This window comes from Bemisia tabaci, chromosome 8 (assembly GCF_918797505.1).
Source record: "Bemisia tabaci chromosome 8, PGI_BMITA_v3".
NCBI lineage: Eukaryota > Metazoa > Arthropoda > Insecta > Hemiptera > Aleyrodidae > Bemisia > Bemisia tabaci.
In genome coordinates this window covers 9223563-9240878 of record NC_092800.1, presented here as the reverse complement: position 1 = coordinate 9240878, position 17316 = coordinate 9223563, and the positions used below count along the sequence as shown (strand labels likewise).

Below are 17316 nucleotides of genomic sequence, written 5' to 3'. Positions count from 1 at the left end.
ACATGAGTTTATGGATATTTTATTGTGCTCAAGTTTCCATTTCTACCCTACTGAACAGAGATGGACAATCGCAGAAATAGTTCTTACTTAAGGAATAACGTGTCGAGGTCGACGGTGAAACTACGAAACCATACGTTTCCCGTTTCCGATGTTCTAAAATCCCCTCGAGTTCGAGTTAAAGGAGAAGAAATCAACATAATTCTTTGAAGTTTACAGAATTTTTCTCGCACAGAGAAGAAAACTCACGGCACATTTTAAGAATTGCCATTCGGTAGTTCTCCATTAAAAAAATCAAATATATCAGGAAGTCTGCAAGGGCGCTATCGAGGTACGTTGGATTTGTAACTTCACCATCGAAATGCAAATTGTAGATTTTTACTGGAAAACTGTTAGAAGTTTCCAACTAACATTTCCACGGGGGAGCGGGAATAGTAGTTATTTATTCGAAGAACAGAAGGAATAGACGCTATTATTTTGTTGAGGTTCACTGCTACGTGAAGATTCCTCATCTGGTCGATTTGAATTTTAATACAAAATAACAAAAAAAAATGTCTTTCTTATGAATGTCTATTCAATGCTACTACTGCGAACATAAATCGATATTTATATCGCTTTTTTAGAAGTAACACTAATAGCGTCCAGGGATCATGTGTACATATTTACAGATAACGTCCACCTAAAATTCGCCTTCAATACGCCGCATAGGCAACAAGCGTACCCTAGTACTAAGGAGCGCAAATACTTTATCAATATACGGCAATTTGGCAACTTCGGTAGCGCTCCCTGAAAGTTTCTAACCTCAAAAAATCCATTCGGTCAATGAAATATTGTCTCTGGAAATAACAAGCCTTGATAACAAGCCCTCATGGTGTGATAAATGATGTAAACATACGCGGTGAAAGTGATTATTACCCAAAGTTTGAAATTGAGTGTTCAGGTTTTGTGTTAATTTGAAATGCGGACTTTTTTTACCCATATAAGTTATCTATTTTCCTCTCTTACATCTGTACCCACTAAGCATGAGTTCACCACCTTTCCAGATTCAAAAGTTTGAAAATTGTGTCAAGAAATTAAGCTCTATAGTCAATTTTCGGAGCAAAGGTGATGGCTTAATTATCAGTGAAATTTTAGATGAGCTAAATTCGTTAGACTTTAACATCATCTCCGTCAAGCCTGAGGTAAGCTACATAAATTGACTAGTCTCACCTATGTTGTTTCTGGCAAGCGCACTCAAGCTGCTTGGCAAGGTTTAGTCATTTACCTTGTTTGCAACATCTTATTTCAGCCAAGTAAAACTCCAGAGTCCTTTGCTGATGGGGAAATCTCTGTTAGAACATTGAAAAGCAATTTGCCGATACACTAAAATATTCTTATGTCATCAATAAAAATTTTACTGATAAAGTAGGTGTGACGCCCAAACCACGTATCTCATTTGCAGTGAAAAATCTCTGCTCCTATTTTATTTTTTCAAGGAGAACAAATGAGCATCATTCTTTGCAGTTTCAATTGACATCGCCAAGAGAAGAACAATGACAGTAGTTTTTAAGAAATGATGTTAAGTAGTTCTTTGTTTAAGAACTTGAGTATAAGAGGACATCTACAATGTTTCAAACCGAGGTAATATGTGGTTTGGAAGTTTCACCATCGATTCGATCGACCAGTCTTCTCTATGATTCTACTATTTTTCCTCTTCCTCTTTTTTAGAAAGCGGCTCTGAGTATTCACCACCTATGTTCACTGGTATCATCGTCCGATGAAGCTTTGGCGGCTAAATGCTGTCGGTTAATTGTCAGTTATGTTCTCAAACAGAATGTACAAATTGGGGGCAGCATATTGAGTTTGTCAGTGCACTGGTGTCTGGAGGCAATCAAGTATGCTGAAACGTTCCCCGCCTTGTGCAATCTCTTGCAAGGACTTGAAGCTTTACTCCGTTCCAATAACTTGAACGACCTGGATGTAAGTAATTGTTTTTTCTTTTTGAACCAATTTTTAAATTGTCTACATCATATTGTTTGGCCAGGATTCAGTCAATTCAACAAATTTTGAGGTCACGAAGTATATGAATGTCATTGCTCTTTATCATAATATGCGAGATGTGCTTGATTCCCTTTACTTTGATCAGTTAATATTAAATTTGTTTTAATTTCAGTCTGTTCCAAATCTTGTTGAATATCTTCTCCAGCCCCTTGATACCAATGTTAAACTCTCAAACTCGACAGAGGTAAGGCTTTTCCAGCTGAAATGCCTGCAAAATTTATCATCACATCTGAGTCCTCAGCAAGCAGATTTAGTTTTAGCTCATGTGTCGGAGTTTATGCAAAACACTCAGATCACTTCCAATGATGATTTTTATCTTTCAGAGGTGAGTATTAGATAGCTACATATTCTTCAAAATATTGTATTGGTTTTTTTTAACAAAATTTTTTCGGACAATAATAAGTACGAACACAGAGCTGCTCTTCATTGTTCTACCCCAGTGTCAACAAATTTTTCATTAGGTATCTGTCCAGCCAAATAGTTACAATGAATTAATCGATATATCTAGAAAATTGGACAGTAAGCTGAACAAATATTGAACCAGCATTGAATTATATATCTTTCATATGTGGAGTATTATTTATCAACAAAGTTGTGGCATAGCAAGAATATAAAGTACCAAATATAAATGTTTATGAAGAGAAGATAGAGTACATAGACTTGTGATGTAAGTGGGAGAGCTGGTGCCACTTTTAAGCATTTTGCAGATCCCCCGAGGCTCCCGTGTGACGTCGTGTCACTTCTTCGATACCTGATCGATTGTTTTTGATACATGGGGACTCGGTTATCCGATGTAAACAAAGAAGCTAGGAATTACTACATATTCCACACTCCCATTTTGGATCGAAAATGTGCGCCTACCAGGCTCGGAACTCATTGACCAGAACATGGCGCACGCTCGCCTATTTATTGGAGGAGAAGGAACACCATGTGGAAGAATTTAAAATTGAATAGAAGAAATTAATGCTTAAAGGAGTGTTTTACAAACATTTTAGAATAAAAAACACCCAAAAACGTGAAAGAAAAATTGTTTTAATATGATTACATGTTCACAGTTTTAAAAAAAAACGTTTCTTTAAACTTTTATTCTCCCGTGGCTAGTACTCAAAATTTTCAATTAAATCGGATCTTTTCGTCATTTATCAACACTGAAATAGACTGAGCTGCTCGCAACTCATTATTTGGGTCATTTACTAAAGATGTTTTCCATCAAAAACTCTAATTCTGCATTTTAGACCCAGCTTGACAAAAATTACTCCTTTCCGAACGCTAAGGCATCTTTTCTTTCGAATCAGATTTCAATCAGTAACAACTAAGTGTCAAAAACAGAATTTAACTTTGCATAATCCCCTCATTGCCAATTGAATTGAATTATAAATGTATTTGCAGGTTTTTTTATCTGGACTGGAGTTAATGAGACAGCTTTGTTCCGATGAATGGTTGAGCTCAAATCTAGGTCGAGTTCTTGGTGTGTGTATCTGCTTTGCTTCATATGGGCTGCCAAACGTTGAATTCCATCATCCGTCCACCTTATATCCCTCACCAGGATATCAATATCAGCCACCTGCAGAGAAATCAGCAAACAAGAAAGTACTTAATTATTATTTTCAATTAAATGAAATGATATATTATTATATTTGTGAGTAGCACAGTAATAAAGAACTTGCTTTCTAAAAGTGAATTTGATCAGTCGTGCCAAATTGCAGTCACCTACTCGCACACGTTTAAACAAAATGTAATTTTATTGGGTGACCAGGATATTTTCTCTGTAAATTATGAAGATAAATTCACTAACTTAAGCAAAATTTGGTTTCTGCTGCTTCATATTTTACACTGCAGAAATAATGCCTCTATGGTAAGCTAGTACTTATCATGATGGACTGTAATCGTGATTGAAATCCCTGGTGAATTAGGAGGAAATCGAATTTTTGTTGATTTTAAACAAAGCTTGTTTCAAAGTACTTAATTTTGCAAATTAAAAAATTACCTCGGTAACTTAAATCCTAGCTTAAAGCTTACCATGATTGATTTAAACTCAACTTAAGAACTTGAGACTGGTTGTAATTGTAATGAATGTTTATACATACAAACTTGAAACTTATTTTCCTAAAAATCTTAAACATTTTACCCTCTGCCTCCTTTGATTCGGAGATACAACTGAAATAACCCATAGAGATACATTTTTATTCAAAAACTCACTTTAAGTGCAAGTACAGATAAAATAAAAAAGGCAAATTTTAAATTTTTCAAGAATTGAATCCGTTTTTTTTTTGTTTTTTTTTTTTTACTTTAAAATTCAAGGTGATAGATTGTCAGAGGAATGACTTAATGATTAATGATAGTCAAAAATTGTAATCACTGAATAATTTGGAAAACATAGGGCATCTCATTTCAACAAGAATATTTCACAATTCCTGTCAGTAAAGATAAATGCAAAGACTTGTACTCACGTTGAATGAATGCTTATCATGGCTACTATGCTTTTTGCAGGGTAACAAAGTGCGCCTACGGAAGAGGAAGAAGTTAAAAGAAGATGGTAAATCGGAAGAAGCAGATCATGAAGCCTGTTTTCCGGGAATTAACTTTGGACCGAAAGGCACATTGGGTGCCCTAACGAGTGATTCAGATTCCTCGGATGTCGAGTATCGCGATTTCAGAGTCGGTCTGAAGTTGAAGAAGTTGCAGTTACGTGTCAGGATGACAGCCCTTCTTCTGTTACTTAAAATTACTGAGGTAGGGATATTATTATGGCAACTTTTTTCCTTTAAAAAAATGTCTAGCTCTTGCAACTATCAAATTTTAGTCAGGCGGATTTCATTAAGTTCGTTCAAAATTTTAGTTACTATGAGTAATGATGTCTCAAATATTCTGAAGGCTGAAAACGAAAACTATCTGCTGAAAAAATCCACAATATGTACACGTATAAAATGCATGAAAGATTGCCATTTTATTCTTCATTTTAGATACTAGAACTTTTTCAAAACTCTGAGAGCCTGCTTTAGCAGTTGGGAAAATGACTCCTAGTCAATTTTCATGTATTGACGTAAATTTTACAGCGTTTTGAGTCAAAAACTTAGAAGAAAATAAGTTATGTTGTTAGATAATTTTACATTTATAAGAGACAATTCAGCATCTCAGGCTACTAATGTCTTTACAGAAACTATGAATTATCAGTTAGGTAGGTATCCAAATATGCATCGCTTTCCACTATGCATCAAGTACCAAGCATCAAATTCTAAATAATTTCCTTTTATGAAAATTTTTACCCAAATTATTCTTCATACCTCTAATTTCAGTTGACTGAAAAAGCTTTTTTTTAGTCAGTTTTGTAGAATTTTATTTTCCTCTTAAAAATAACCTTCAAGTATTCGAAAGCCAACATGAGTTTCCTCTCTATGTTGAATCTTTTACTACATATCCCCTTAAAGATGGCTTTTTCAAAAAATACTTTTGATTTATTCAAGCACTTTTTCATTCTCTTCTCTCTCTTTCAGATGGTAGACTTCAAAGAGATTTTTGGTTACTGGACTGCCCTTTTCAGGGGAAACCTGTCCCTCTTGAATGTTTTAATAAAAGACTCTTCAGTGAGAATGACACCAGTCATTACAACTGTGATTTACACTTTACTCTCTAACTCGAAATTGTTCCTGGCGCAAGCTCAACAGAGGTAATCAGTCATATTTTCCCCCACATTTTTGCGGAGAATTGTTAAAAGTTTTTGTCTATCAGTTTTAGAAATTCAAGGACGCTGTGTGCTATTGCTCAGTCTTGAAGTACGGTGGTAAAACCCTGACTTAAACTCTTGACCACTCCAAAGGGAAAAAAAGGCGACATTTTGCAGGTCTTTCGGTAAAAATAGTGAGAAATATAATATTCAAAAGCCTTTTCATCCTCTTGATAATTATGCCTATCTGTGTTCTCAAGGTTCATTTGTTATTTTTTCAATATTGTCACAAATTATTACCAAATATTGAATCACCTTGCATTCCCTCCAAAAAAATTCTCAAACTTCTTGAACAAATTCCATAGTCAGGTTGACCAAAGTTAGGGACAACCGTTACAAGTGGAGGGAAAACTAATAAACCTAGAAATCCAGGGAAAGTGGCATTTACAGGAATGAAATTTTTTAAATGTTGTACCTACCTTCTATATTGCTTGACCCCATGTTGGAGGAAGATTTAGCAAATTACATCCTCCAAGAAGTAAAAAAATAATCCAAAAATTGGGGGAAAAAGTAAAAGAGGTAAAAAGTCAGGAAATTCCATTTATAGGTTGCTGTGGCCACCCTAAGTTTTTTGAGTTGTCTGATCAACACTGCCTTGCTACAGAAAAATGCTGTATGAACATTCGAAAGTTGCCAAATTTCCTACAATATGATATTTAGTTTTGAGGAAAGTGAATATTTTTCTTTGAAATTTTCAGTAAAATTGCGAAGAAAATTATCTGAAAAATTGGAAGAAAAATATGCATACGTTTACCAGGAAATTAATGTTTTATCAAAGAAAATTTTGCAATGTCTGTAAGTTTATACAGCGTTTTTCCTCGGCACGGCAGAACAAACCTCAGCTCACTTAACTTCACTTCAAATGGAATGTACAAGTTACAGTAGGAAAGTGGGTTATTTTTTTCATACTTGTAGATGTTGAAATAGTCTCTCAGTAGTTGTCTTAGAAGAATCGATGGGAAAGAATTCATAGAGCATCAACTTTTCTTTCAGCGAGCGGAATGAGACGGCAGCTTTCACGCCATTTTCAGCCACCCTTGCGGAGCTCCTTTGCTACATTCATAATCAGTTCAATGTTGCAATCAAGCAGTTTTTGTCAGTCCATCGATTCCCTGCCTTGCTTCATTGTGTGTCCTCTTTGATCATGAATACCCCCTACCACCGTCTCAAACCAGGTCTTATTACTGAGCTTCTCAGAAATATTTACTCTGCTCTCCATCATAAAGGTATTTTCTTTTTGTTTTTTCTTTTATAGTGAAATGTTTATTATAAGCTTTTATGCGACAATATACCCTAAAAAAATAAAGAACAATGCATGTGTATGAAGTATCTTTTTCTATAGCAATGGAGAATTTGCACACACAAATTTTATTGCTTCATCTAAGAGTGCTCAGTGAGCTGACTTCGCAGTGTTTTTCATAATTTTTTTCTGACTTGGGAAATTGGAGGAAAATAGATATAAAAGTGAGGAAATGTGCCGCCTCATGACGTCATCTGGTGGCATTTTCCATTTGAACACATGTATTTTAGCATATTAGGTTATTTTGACATATTTCCTCCGATAATTGTCCAATTTAGAAACCAATGATATCCTAGTACTCAGTTTTTCTAGCAGTGTAATTTTAAAGATGAAATTTACAAAATTTCAGACACCTGCAAATTCTTTATTGCGGGTTTTTTTTTTTTTTTTTTTTTTTTTTACCAATAATTCTTTGTAAGGCTAAGAAAAATTGTTGACTAATTCTTCTCAAAAAAATCAAGAGAAATCTGAGATGTCACAGTCAGAAGTACCTAAGTATATCTTTTGGAGCCTCCATCAGTAAAATGCAATTTCGCTTCAAATAATGGCTCCCAAGTCTAAAGTGTGAATTATATTAAGAAATTTCTTGGAATTCGTCTTAAAAGATTTTGTGTGGAATCATAAAGCCATGATTTTTCATGAAGTTTGGCTCGCAGTACAGCCTAGGTATCATATCGACGGTGAAACTCGCAAACCACGTATCTCAATTTAGGACGTCGCAGACTTCTCGGTTATACTTTATTTTTTAAGTGGAGAATCAATCAACGTCAATTTTTAAAATCCTCCCTGATTTTTCTTCTCTTTGTAAAACATATTCTGTAAAAACTATAAGGAATTATGTCGATTTGTTCTCCTTTAAAAAATGAAATAGAAGAGAAGATTTTTGAACATTGCTAACGAGATACATGGTTTGAGAGTTTCACTGTAGAAATTCTTCTTTTAATTTTTACATAACTAATGCACCCAATAGTACTGTAAAGTATTTTGTCAACAGAGACAGATGTGGCTGTGGCAGCTATTACATGCATCAGCACTATTGCAGCGATAGACCCCAAAACTGAAGAACAAGAGCAGCTTTTCTTGTGCGGGAAGCCCCCTAACTTTCAAGACATGATCCCCACAGTTGACGAACCGTGGATCATTTCACAGGCAATTCAATCTTTAGAGGTGAGAGTACTTTGTATTAAATTCAATTTTATTTTTTCTTGAAATACATATATAGAAGGTTGTGCAAAGTTTACATGATTTTTAGTCTGAAAATAAAATGAATCAAGGCATGGAAAGAGCCTGTGAAAAAAAATCATTTGTTTTCTTTATTTTCTATCTGTACAACAGAAACTCATGAACCAAAAACTTCTCTCATTTGCAATGTTAAAAACTTCTTGCCATTTTTTATCTCATTGCAAGAAAACCAGGCAAGTTTTAATTTATAATATTTTGCACAATATTCCTTTTACAAGTGAAGCAAATTGATTACTAAAAGTAGTCGGATTCATTTTTGTATCCAATTCAAGGGTGGTGCATATTTTCATTATAATATCCGTTTCCACCTTTGTTCTCACGTATTAATGGGTCTCTATAATTGAAGACTAAAAAGAATCAGAAGTAAAAGGGGCAGTACATAGATGAGGGAGTCTATGTAACCAAGGTAGAGAGCTTTATTTGGCTGATGGATGAATCAGCCCGGGTTCTTGCCGCAACATAGCTGGAACCTCATTCTTACTGCAAAAATATGGCGCAATTTCTTGCGTCACTGGTTGGGCCCCTGCGGAGTAGTGGTTTTAGCGCTAAGTTCTTGATCAGGAGCTCTCAGATTCGATTTCTGGGTCAGAGATCGGAGTTCGATGGCGTCAAATAACGCTTGCCTGGGGCTGATTGTTAATTAGGAACTGAGGGATGAAAGGAGCTTTATTTGTAAGCATGGGATTACTCCTTTGGGGACACTTGAAGAAAAAAGAAAGTAAACAAAATAATAAATAAATAAATAAATATAATTATGCTAATATGACAATAAATGTAATAGATTCTCTTGTTGATTTGCACTTACAGGCTAAGAAAGAAGTAACTCCAATCCAAGTGGAGTATTTGCAACTGATCAAAGTATTGGCCAAGAATAATCACAAAATATTTTCTGAAAAAGTAATCGAAAGTCTGCTTGCTGTCTTGGTGAGAAACCTCCAAGAAGAGGATAACGCTGTGGTACAATTACACTCCGTCAATGTAGTAGAACAGATCTCTGCATATCTACAGTTAGCTGGTATGTTTAAAAAGGGTATTGTAGAAATCGAAACATTTGATGGTGAATTAAAAATCTCTCAAGAAAGTCTAGTCATACTTACATAGAAATTCCTCTCCAGTCAATTTTTTTCTGTCATTCTGCTTTTTTACATGCTTAGCGCTTGGCCACAAGAAATTTTAATCCAATACATTTCGTAAAATTACTTATTTTGTCTGAACATAATTAATAATACAATGAAAACTACTATACTTACTACTTACTATACTTAAATAATTCATCAGTTTAACTGAAGTTAAAACTTCCTGAGCTATGAACAAAGACATGTGAAAAATCAATATCAAAGTACCTAAAATTGTTAAGCTTTCCTGGCAATTTGTCCGTTCCATTTGTATAAAAAAAGTGTAAATAACAAAAATTCAAATAAAAATTTTAAATCACAAAAAAAAAAAAATAAAATGGTGCCTTAGATTTAGGCTACACACAAGGGAAAGAATGTAAATGAATTTATTTGCGGAAACAAGGCTAAAATATAAAATACAAAGGCAGGGCGTTTGAAATGAGACTGCAGTCTCATTTCAATACCAATTTCACCATGTAACGCCGTTTGCTGGTTTTTATTTTAATTTCTTTTTTATTTTTAATTCTATTTTAGCAGTTGATAATGGTGCCGTAAGGTACCGAAACGTCCTGCTTTTGTATTTTGTATTTTAGCCTTGTTTCCGCATTTTCCTGTGTTTTCAATCGCCGTTTCCGTTTCGGGCTGCTTTTACATTCTCTTTGTTTTCCACTGAATTTATTTGGTGAGCAACTTTACCAGAGGATCTTAAAATACAAAATTTTGAAAATAAAAGGAATGTCGTTTCTAATATATCAAGAAGTAATGCGGCCTCTCAAATTTCTTTCAGGTCTTAAAGATTTGAGCCTGAACCTGTGGAATTCTTTGCTAGGAGGACCACTCATTCCTCTTTTCCAACAAGTAAAAGGACAGCTTCCAGCAGCGGCGTGTGATTGCCTCACAGCGTTGGGCTCATCAACTTTTAGTGAGCTGGATTCGCGGTTACAATCACTCTGTGTTTCACTCATTTTCGGGTGCGCCGGACATGAAGAGCCCACGGTTCGTGCGGCAGCTATTCAAGTCATTGGAACATTCCTCAGCTACCCTTCTCTAGTCAGTGATGTCCAGTTTGTGTCGGATGCATCCAAATCTGTTGTCGATTTAATGACCGATAAAAGTTTATTTGTGCGTATGAAAGCTTCATGGGCATTAGCAAACTTGTCGGATATTTTTCTCGTTGAGTAAGTTTTCATTTATTTTTACTCCGAATGCTTCTGCTTTAACCGACCTGAATTTACCACCAGACAAGGTACACTTTAAAGCATCCTGATATATATTTCGAAATGTAGTGTAGAAAATGATTTGCACAACGAAAATTACTGAACTCTACTTCTAGCCAAGGTATTAACGTTTTCATTCAGCACTTGCTACGAAAAATTTGAATTCTCACTCACAAGAAAAACCAGAATTAATGGTAATCAAATTGCGTATAACAATGATTTAGGCAGGTTACTCAATGTGGCTACTGCCACTCATAATTATGCAGTATTCCTCCCTAAAATAGAGGAAGTAAAAGTAGTCAAAGTTATTATTTGTTTTTGTTTTTCTGTTCTTGGTTCAAAGGAGTTCAATGAAAAGCTGCTTGGTGATATCTCCTTTGCTGAAAACATGCATGAATGCTGCTCAAGATCACGACAAAGTAAGTTCTTTTATTTTTGGATAAAACGATTCATAAAACACTGTCACAACTTGAAGTCCGTCTTTGATACTGTCAAAGTTTGATTTCTGTCAAATGTACTCTCACATTTCCTTATATGTTCTCTTACTTTCAATATGCATGTTTTTTCTATGGAACTATTTACACAGAAATATTTTTAACTCGAATTTTAGAGTCTCTCGAATCAGGGATACAAGCTCTTAAAAGTTAGGGTATTGTAGAACCTCAAATCTTTTTCCTCCAGCCACATCTTAGCATTTTTTCAGTTTTCAAGAGACTACGCCTATAATTCCTCATAAAGAAACTTTAAAGTTCCTTCATGACGAATGAAAAAGTTTCTTTATGAACTAAAAGTTTCTTTATGAATTCTACTTAATTAGAATTAGAATTCATGCCCAAAAAAATGGAAAAGATAGGGAATTTTATGCTCCGGAACGTTGAAAAGTCATCTTGTTCAAGTTACCAAATTTTCTCTTTTTCCCAGTACGGATGTTCTTTTGGTGCTACAAGAGAAAAGGTGTAAAAACGCATTGACATGAACACGACACACGTTTATACTTTTTTACAATATTTCTTCATTGCATCTAATTTAGGTGCCCTGAATATGGTGTTGGGTCTCCATAATTTCACGATTATGTTTTCAATATTTTTTTATAGGTAAAGTGGCATGGTGTGCGAGCTTTGGGAAACATTCTCAGGGTAATCTCAGACTCAGAGTTGGAGACACTGCAGAAAGAAGATATAATTACCGCAACCTCAATTCTCATTACAAATGCCTCTTCAAGTTCTTTGATGAAAGTGAGTAACTAACACATCATCTTCACAAGCTTTTTCTTTTTTTATGCTCAACACTGTGAATTTTAAGTTGTAGTAAAACAAGGTTTTTGCAAATGACACATTACTTAGATAAAGTCATTAACATTCATGACTGAATCTAAACGAAGAGGCAGTAATTCAAAAGTTAGTCCGTGTTTAATATAATGGAAAATATTCTATCTAGTACCTCCTTACTCTTTTTTCTTGTAGGTATTATTAAGCAAAATAACTTCATCAGTTCGAAGTTCATATTTTGAAGCATAATGAATTTTGATCAATTTTTTTCAGGTTCGCTGGAATGCCTGCTATGCTATTGGAAACTTGCTAAAAAATTCGTACCTTCATTCATATTCAGCTGATTGGCAAGTATGTAACACTTCACACCTGTTCTGTTGTGCCAAGAAAGAACGCTGTATGAACATTCAGACGTTGCCAAAGTTCCTTCAATAACATGAATTTCCACAAAAATTACTGAATATTTTTCTTTGAATTTGATATGGAATTTTATTCGTGATCAGATCAAATTACCTGAAAATTTCAAGAAAAAATATTCACTGCATCTATCAAAAATAAACATTTTATCGGAGAAAATCTGCCTACTCATGAATGTTTTTACAGCATTTTTCCTTATCACAGCAGTATTGCTAATTTATTTATCTATACATATTTATTTTGATCATCTCTTAAAGTTTTGCATCTTATGTGGGGCTCAAGAAATCTTGACTAAACAATTTCCGCTGTGAAAGTACATTGCAATTTCTCTTAAATTTTTTATATCATTTCTAATCCCAATACCAGTTGACTCACTTTAACTTTCAAGTTTTTCAAACCAGCACTATTTCTCCTCTTTTTTGTTGCAAATTTTAAATATTAGAATGTACGTTTTTAATGGAGGTTTTTACCATGTGACCTTTTACCTTTTTGAAAAAAGACCTGAGATTAACTGTGTCATGAATTTTTGACTGAAAAAAGGAGTGTATGATAAAGGTTTGCGATCTCACTCGATCTTTTTCAACTCTTGCTGTTGGGTGCAATAGCGCCTTTGTCACATTGTCAGATATTTAAACTTAAGTATTCAAAATCATTCAATTAAAAGCAGTTGGTTAGAATGTTATTCTCGTATGCCCTCTGGAATTATTGCACAGTTTATCAACAGTGAAACCCCCAAACAACGTCTCTTGTTTCGTGACGTCTGTTCCTTCTTGTCGTGCTTTATTTTTTAAATGGTAAACTACTCAACGCCAATTCTATTAAACTTCTGTAATTTTTGTTCTCCATGCGAAGAGTATCTTATGAAAACTGCTAAAAATAATGATGATTTATTCTTTTTCAAAAAAAATAAAATGGGAGCGAAGATTTTAAAGCACCGCATAGGAGATACAAGATTTGGGAGTTTCCTCGTCGTTATATCTCTCATTTTTACCTTTGAGCATATTTAGTAAACTTTTCAGCAGAATTATTTGTTTCCCTCTATTAATTTTACGCATTCTCATTTAATTTTGCAGAGCAACGTATTCAAAGTGCTGTCAAACTTGGCTCTTGAATGCTCCAACTTCAAAGTTCGATTGACAGCATGTGCAGCCTTGGTGTCTGTTCCATCAAGAGAACTTTACAAAGAACATTACTTACCTCTTTGGCCTACCTTCATTCAAGCTTTGGAGAACTCTCAAAGCATAACAGATTTTACAGAGTACAAACACCAGCACAACCTCATTGACCAGGTAAATGTCAGGAATTTTTGTTCAATCCGTATTTTTGTTTTCTGTGATGATGAATGTGTTTGCAAATGTCCTCAGAAACAAATATCTCCCGAGGTTAAAATGTTTGAAGAGAACAACACTGATTAAGTTGAAAAATCAGTATTTGAGTTTTTTTGCAATACATACTTGATTTCATCCCCCCCCCCTCAAGAAAAAAAGAATAAATGGTGGATAGTTCAACTCATTTTTGGGCCAAAAGAAGCATAATTTTGCATTACAAGCAGATTATTTTGTCCCGGAAATTTAAACTTTCGACACTTTTTTTTTACGTAAAATTACGTTCTTTAGCCTTATACTTCATAGAAGCGTAATTAGGATTTGCTTTGACCTTCCTGGGCGTTTTTTACACTAAAATATTTTTCAATGTATCTCAATGAAGTGTTACTAATATTGCAGTTTTAAGCCCTCTAGCTTTGAGAGTTTTTCTTTTTTTTCATGAATATTCATATAGTTTTTCTGAAAATCTTTTCCTATCTTTAGTGTGTGATTTTTCTCTCTCTTTTGCTACCTTCCCCCTCCCTCCCCCCTTCTTTTATCATTAAGATAGCCTTTACTGCTGTTGTTCTCCTGCCCTAATGTTTTTATTTTCTTTTTCAGATTTGTCTATCCATTAGTTACCTAGCGAAGTTGTGCAGGCCTGAAGACCTCGACCACATAGAGGAGATTTTGATTGTAAATTCTGAAATGTTGAAGGATAATTTCGTCAAGTTTCACAATCGAGTCGTACCCGAAAAATCAAGTGAGCTATCGGAAGCTACAAGTTACCTTTTATCTCTTCTGGACTCTGGTGACGTTTCAAAAAGGCGCTCTGAAACTATTTGCATCCTGATTTCACTATTCACAAATGATGTAATTTGAAAAATCAGAGTAATAATCTCGCTCTAAAGAGTGTCACTGTGAAAGAGACTGAAGGCAGGGTTGCCACAGTCAAGAAACACCGGACAATATTAGGGATATCCTGGAAATGTCAAGAGAAAATGACGAAAGTGTCAGGGAAAAATTGTGAAGCCGCCTTTGTTTGTTTTGAAGAATAAGTTTGACTTTTTGAACAACAGATTTTGTATAAGAACCATTTCAAATTATGCAATTTTAACCTTCTGGCATTTCTTTAATTGTAAGAGAATTTTATCAAAATGTGACAAGAAAATCAGAAGAATGTCAGGGAATTTCATTCTCTAAATTCAAATTCTGTGGTAACCCTGCAAAGAATGAAGAGTATTCTCATTTCTTGCATTCCATGAAGGGATTCTAATCGGAAGCCATTCATTTTTGTCATTTACCAAACTTCGAGTTTCTAAGTTACATTTTTGAACATAAACCCTGGGCCAAAAGTGGTTTTTGGACTTAATTAATTTGCTGAATGCGATTTTTGTCTGAAGTTACACAAAAATTACCATGTCATTCATTGTTGATGAATGTTTATAACAAGCCCATTGTTATGTCATTAATCACAGATGGTAATGCCTTTAGAAAAGCTTCTTGTCTGACACGATATGCTACATTAACACACGGGCACACGTCTACTAAGATTTTTTTTTTCACTTTCATGTCACATTAATGATTTGTAATTTGAACTTGTGGTATAGGCTGATGTAACTACCTTTAGCTTCTCAGACAACATCCATTGCCTGAACATGCTTTTTTGTAACTTATTAAGTGGTATCATCATTCAGGACCATTTTCCAGGGATAAAACATTTTGATATGTGAAATTTTTTATGCCTTCGGTCGTTATGTTCCTTTTATACTAATGCAATTTATTTTTTACTTACACTGCAAGTTTTTATTGGAAGCTAGGTTTAGGAACTAAAATTTCTAATTAAGTACAATGAACTTCAAAAAATGCATGCTTAAAATATTTGAAGGCGCAAATTTTTTTTTCCTGTCAGTGTTTCAAATAAGAAAGAATTTTAAACTAGCTCTTCAAGTTTTTACCTGTGCCATTCAAGTGCTGTAAACATATGCACTTGAAAGCAGGTATGAATTAAAAATAACTTTTGAATCACATTAGGTAACTGAAATACTACCTGAGATTTCTATTTCTGCCATGAAAACAGCTCAAGAAGATTTTTTATCGGATCAGCATCTTTATATGAACCATGATTTTTAAAGTTACTTTTTTTTTTTTCCCTTGCAATAATTTTCTTCTCTATTACCTACACCGATACCCTGGTGACTGTTGAAAATGGTTACTTATACATTGGTACATGGGTAACTGTTAAAAATATGTTTATATTTTTACAACAAGCTCCAGCTTTTGATTAATAATAGTAGCCTTCTTTTAACATATTTTGAAGTATTAAAAAAAATTCATAAATGGTTTATTTTATTTTGTTATTTTAACTTTCCGATCATTGTTACTTGATGGTTCTTTCAAAAGGGCCTTCGTTGTTCATTAATTTTATACCACTAATAAAACGTTATTTTTATATTTAAATTAATTTTTCCCCTTCCTTCTTGAAGTAGTATTTCACCAACTTTTTTCAAGTATTTTCTCTCAAAATAGTCGGTCAACAAGTAAATTTGAATGTATTTAAATAAAAGAAGCCTGTCTTCAATGGACACTGAGTTTATGTGGAATGTGAATAGGCTTTTTTCGATTATATGAGGATCTCCCTGACCCGAGAGCATGTAGAGGTAGCTACAGAGCGATATCTACTGAACGTTTATCTGTTTCACTGACAAAGTGAAATGAGATGTTTTTTTTTACATGCATCTACATGCATCCTAAGGCACTTATTGTGTGCATTCTCCTCTCAAAATATTCAGAATGATATTAGAATTAGAATTGATGGAATTTTCAGATAGAGCAATCAGTTCTGTAGGGGCTGAATAGCTTAGTTACAAATAAGAAAAATCTACACTATCTATTTACCTGAATCGAATGTTTCATCAGTTTGCATAGTAAAACATTTGCTCATCAAGTACATCATCCAATCAGTCCTGCTGGTTGCGTTCTACCGAATTGTAGGAGATTTTAGTTCCTTAAAAATTAAAATTAAGTGTAAAGAAATAGTTGCCTTTTAATTACCTTCTCTCTTTATCTCAAAGTAACAGAAAAACAAATGAAACTTCAGAATAATTTATTCCTTGATGAATGCAGGTCAATTCTTCAACTAACTGACTGAATAAGTTTGTTTAAATTTATTTTTTGAAATAGGGTTATTCTGGTGGACATTCAGGAGCCTACTCTCTGACAATGGTGAAACTGCAGAAATGCGTATCTCAGCTTGCGGTGTTGCGGACTTCCTGTCATGCTTTATTTTTTACTTGGACAACTACGGAACGACATTCTTTTAAAATTTCAGTAATTTTTCTCATCATTATGAAGAATATTCTGTGAAAATTTCAAGCCATGATGTTGGCTTGGCCTCCCTTTGAAAAATAAAATAGTAACAGAAGATTCTAGACACCGCAACCGAAATATGCATTTTTGCAGTTTCACCGTCGGTAACAGACCAGAGGTTCAAAAATGGAATTTTACATAATTGTTACATATAATTTTATACATATCGGCGTTAAGGCTCTGGCAAAATTCTTAAAAGCTTACAAAATACTTCTTTAGCTCACATTTCCCCCAAAATGTTAACAAATTGTTGAAAAATTGGACTTAAGTTACTCCTCATCAGTGTCAAAACAGCCATCTGTCATTAGTCTATGAATTGCTTA

At 34.2% G+C, this 17316-nt stretch overlaps 1 protein-coding gene across 1 annotated transcript; it reads left to right on the top strand.

Annotated features, from left to right (window-relative positions):
- Positions 1-799: 799 nt before the first annotated feature.
- On the top strand, positions 800-15967 carry LOC109043250 (HEAT repeat-containing protein 6). Its single transcript, XM_019060394.2, has 15 exons — positions 800-1178; positions 1705-1956; positions 2150-2362; positions 3427-3627; positions 4528-4770; positions 5532-5704; positions 6755-6987; positions 8056-8228; positions 9111-9318; positions 10206-10596; positions 10979-11054; positions 11730-11870; positions 12177-12254; positions 13394-13609; positions 14246-15967. The coding sequence occupies exons 1-15, from the start codon at positions 1020-1022 to the stop codon at positions 14504-14506; spliced, it is 3018 nt and encodes a 1005-aa protein (XP_018915939.2). The 5' UTR covers positions 800-1019; the 3' UTR covers positions 14507-15967.
- Positions 15968-17316: the final 1349 nt, after the last annotated feature.

Bases quoted from the DNA above. Each gene is read 5' to 3' on its own strand.
- LOC109043250 (XM_019060394.2), top strand. From the start codon at position 1,020: ATGAGTTCACCACCTTTCCAGATTCAAAAGTTTGAAAATTGTGTCAAG. The intron at 1,179-1,704 runs GTAAGCTACATA...CCTCTTTTTTAG, and splicing joins TCATCTCCGTCAAGCCTGAG to AAAGCGGCTCTGAGTATTCA. The intron at 5,705-6,754 runs GTAATCAGTCAT...CTTTTCTTTCAG, and splicing joins CTGGCGCAAGCTCAACAGAG to CGAGCGGAATGAGACGGCAG.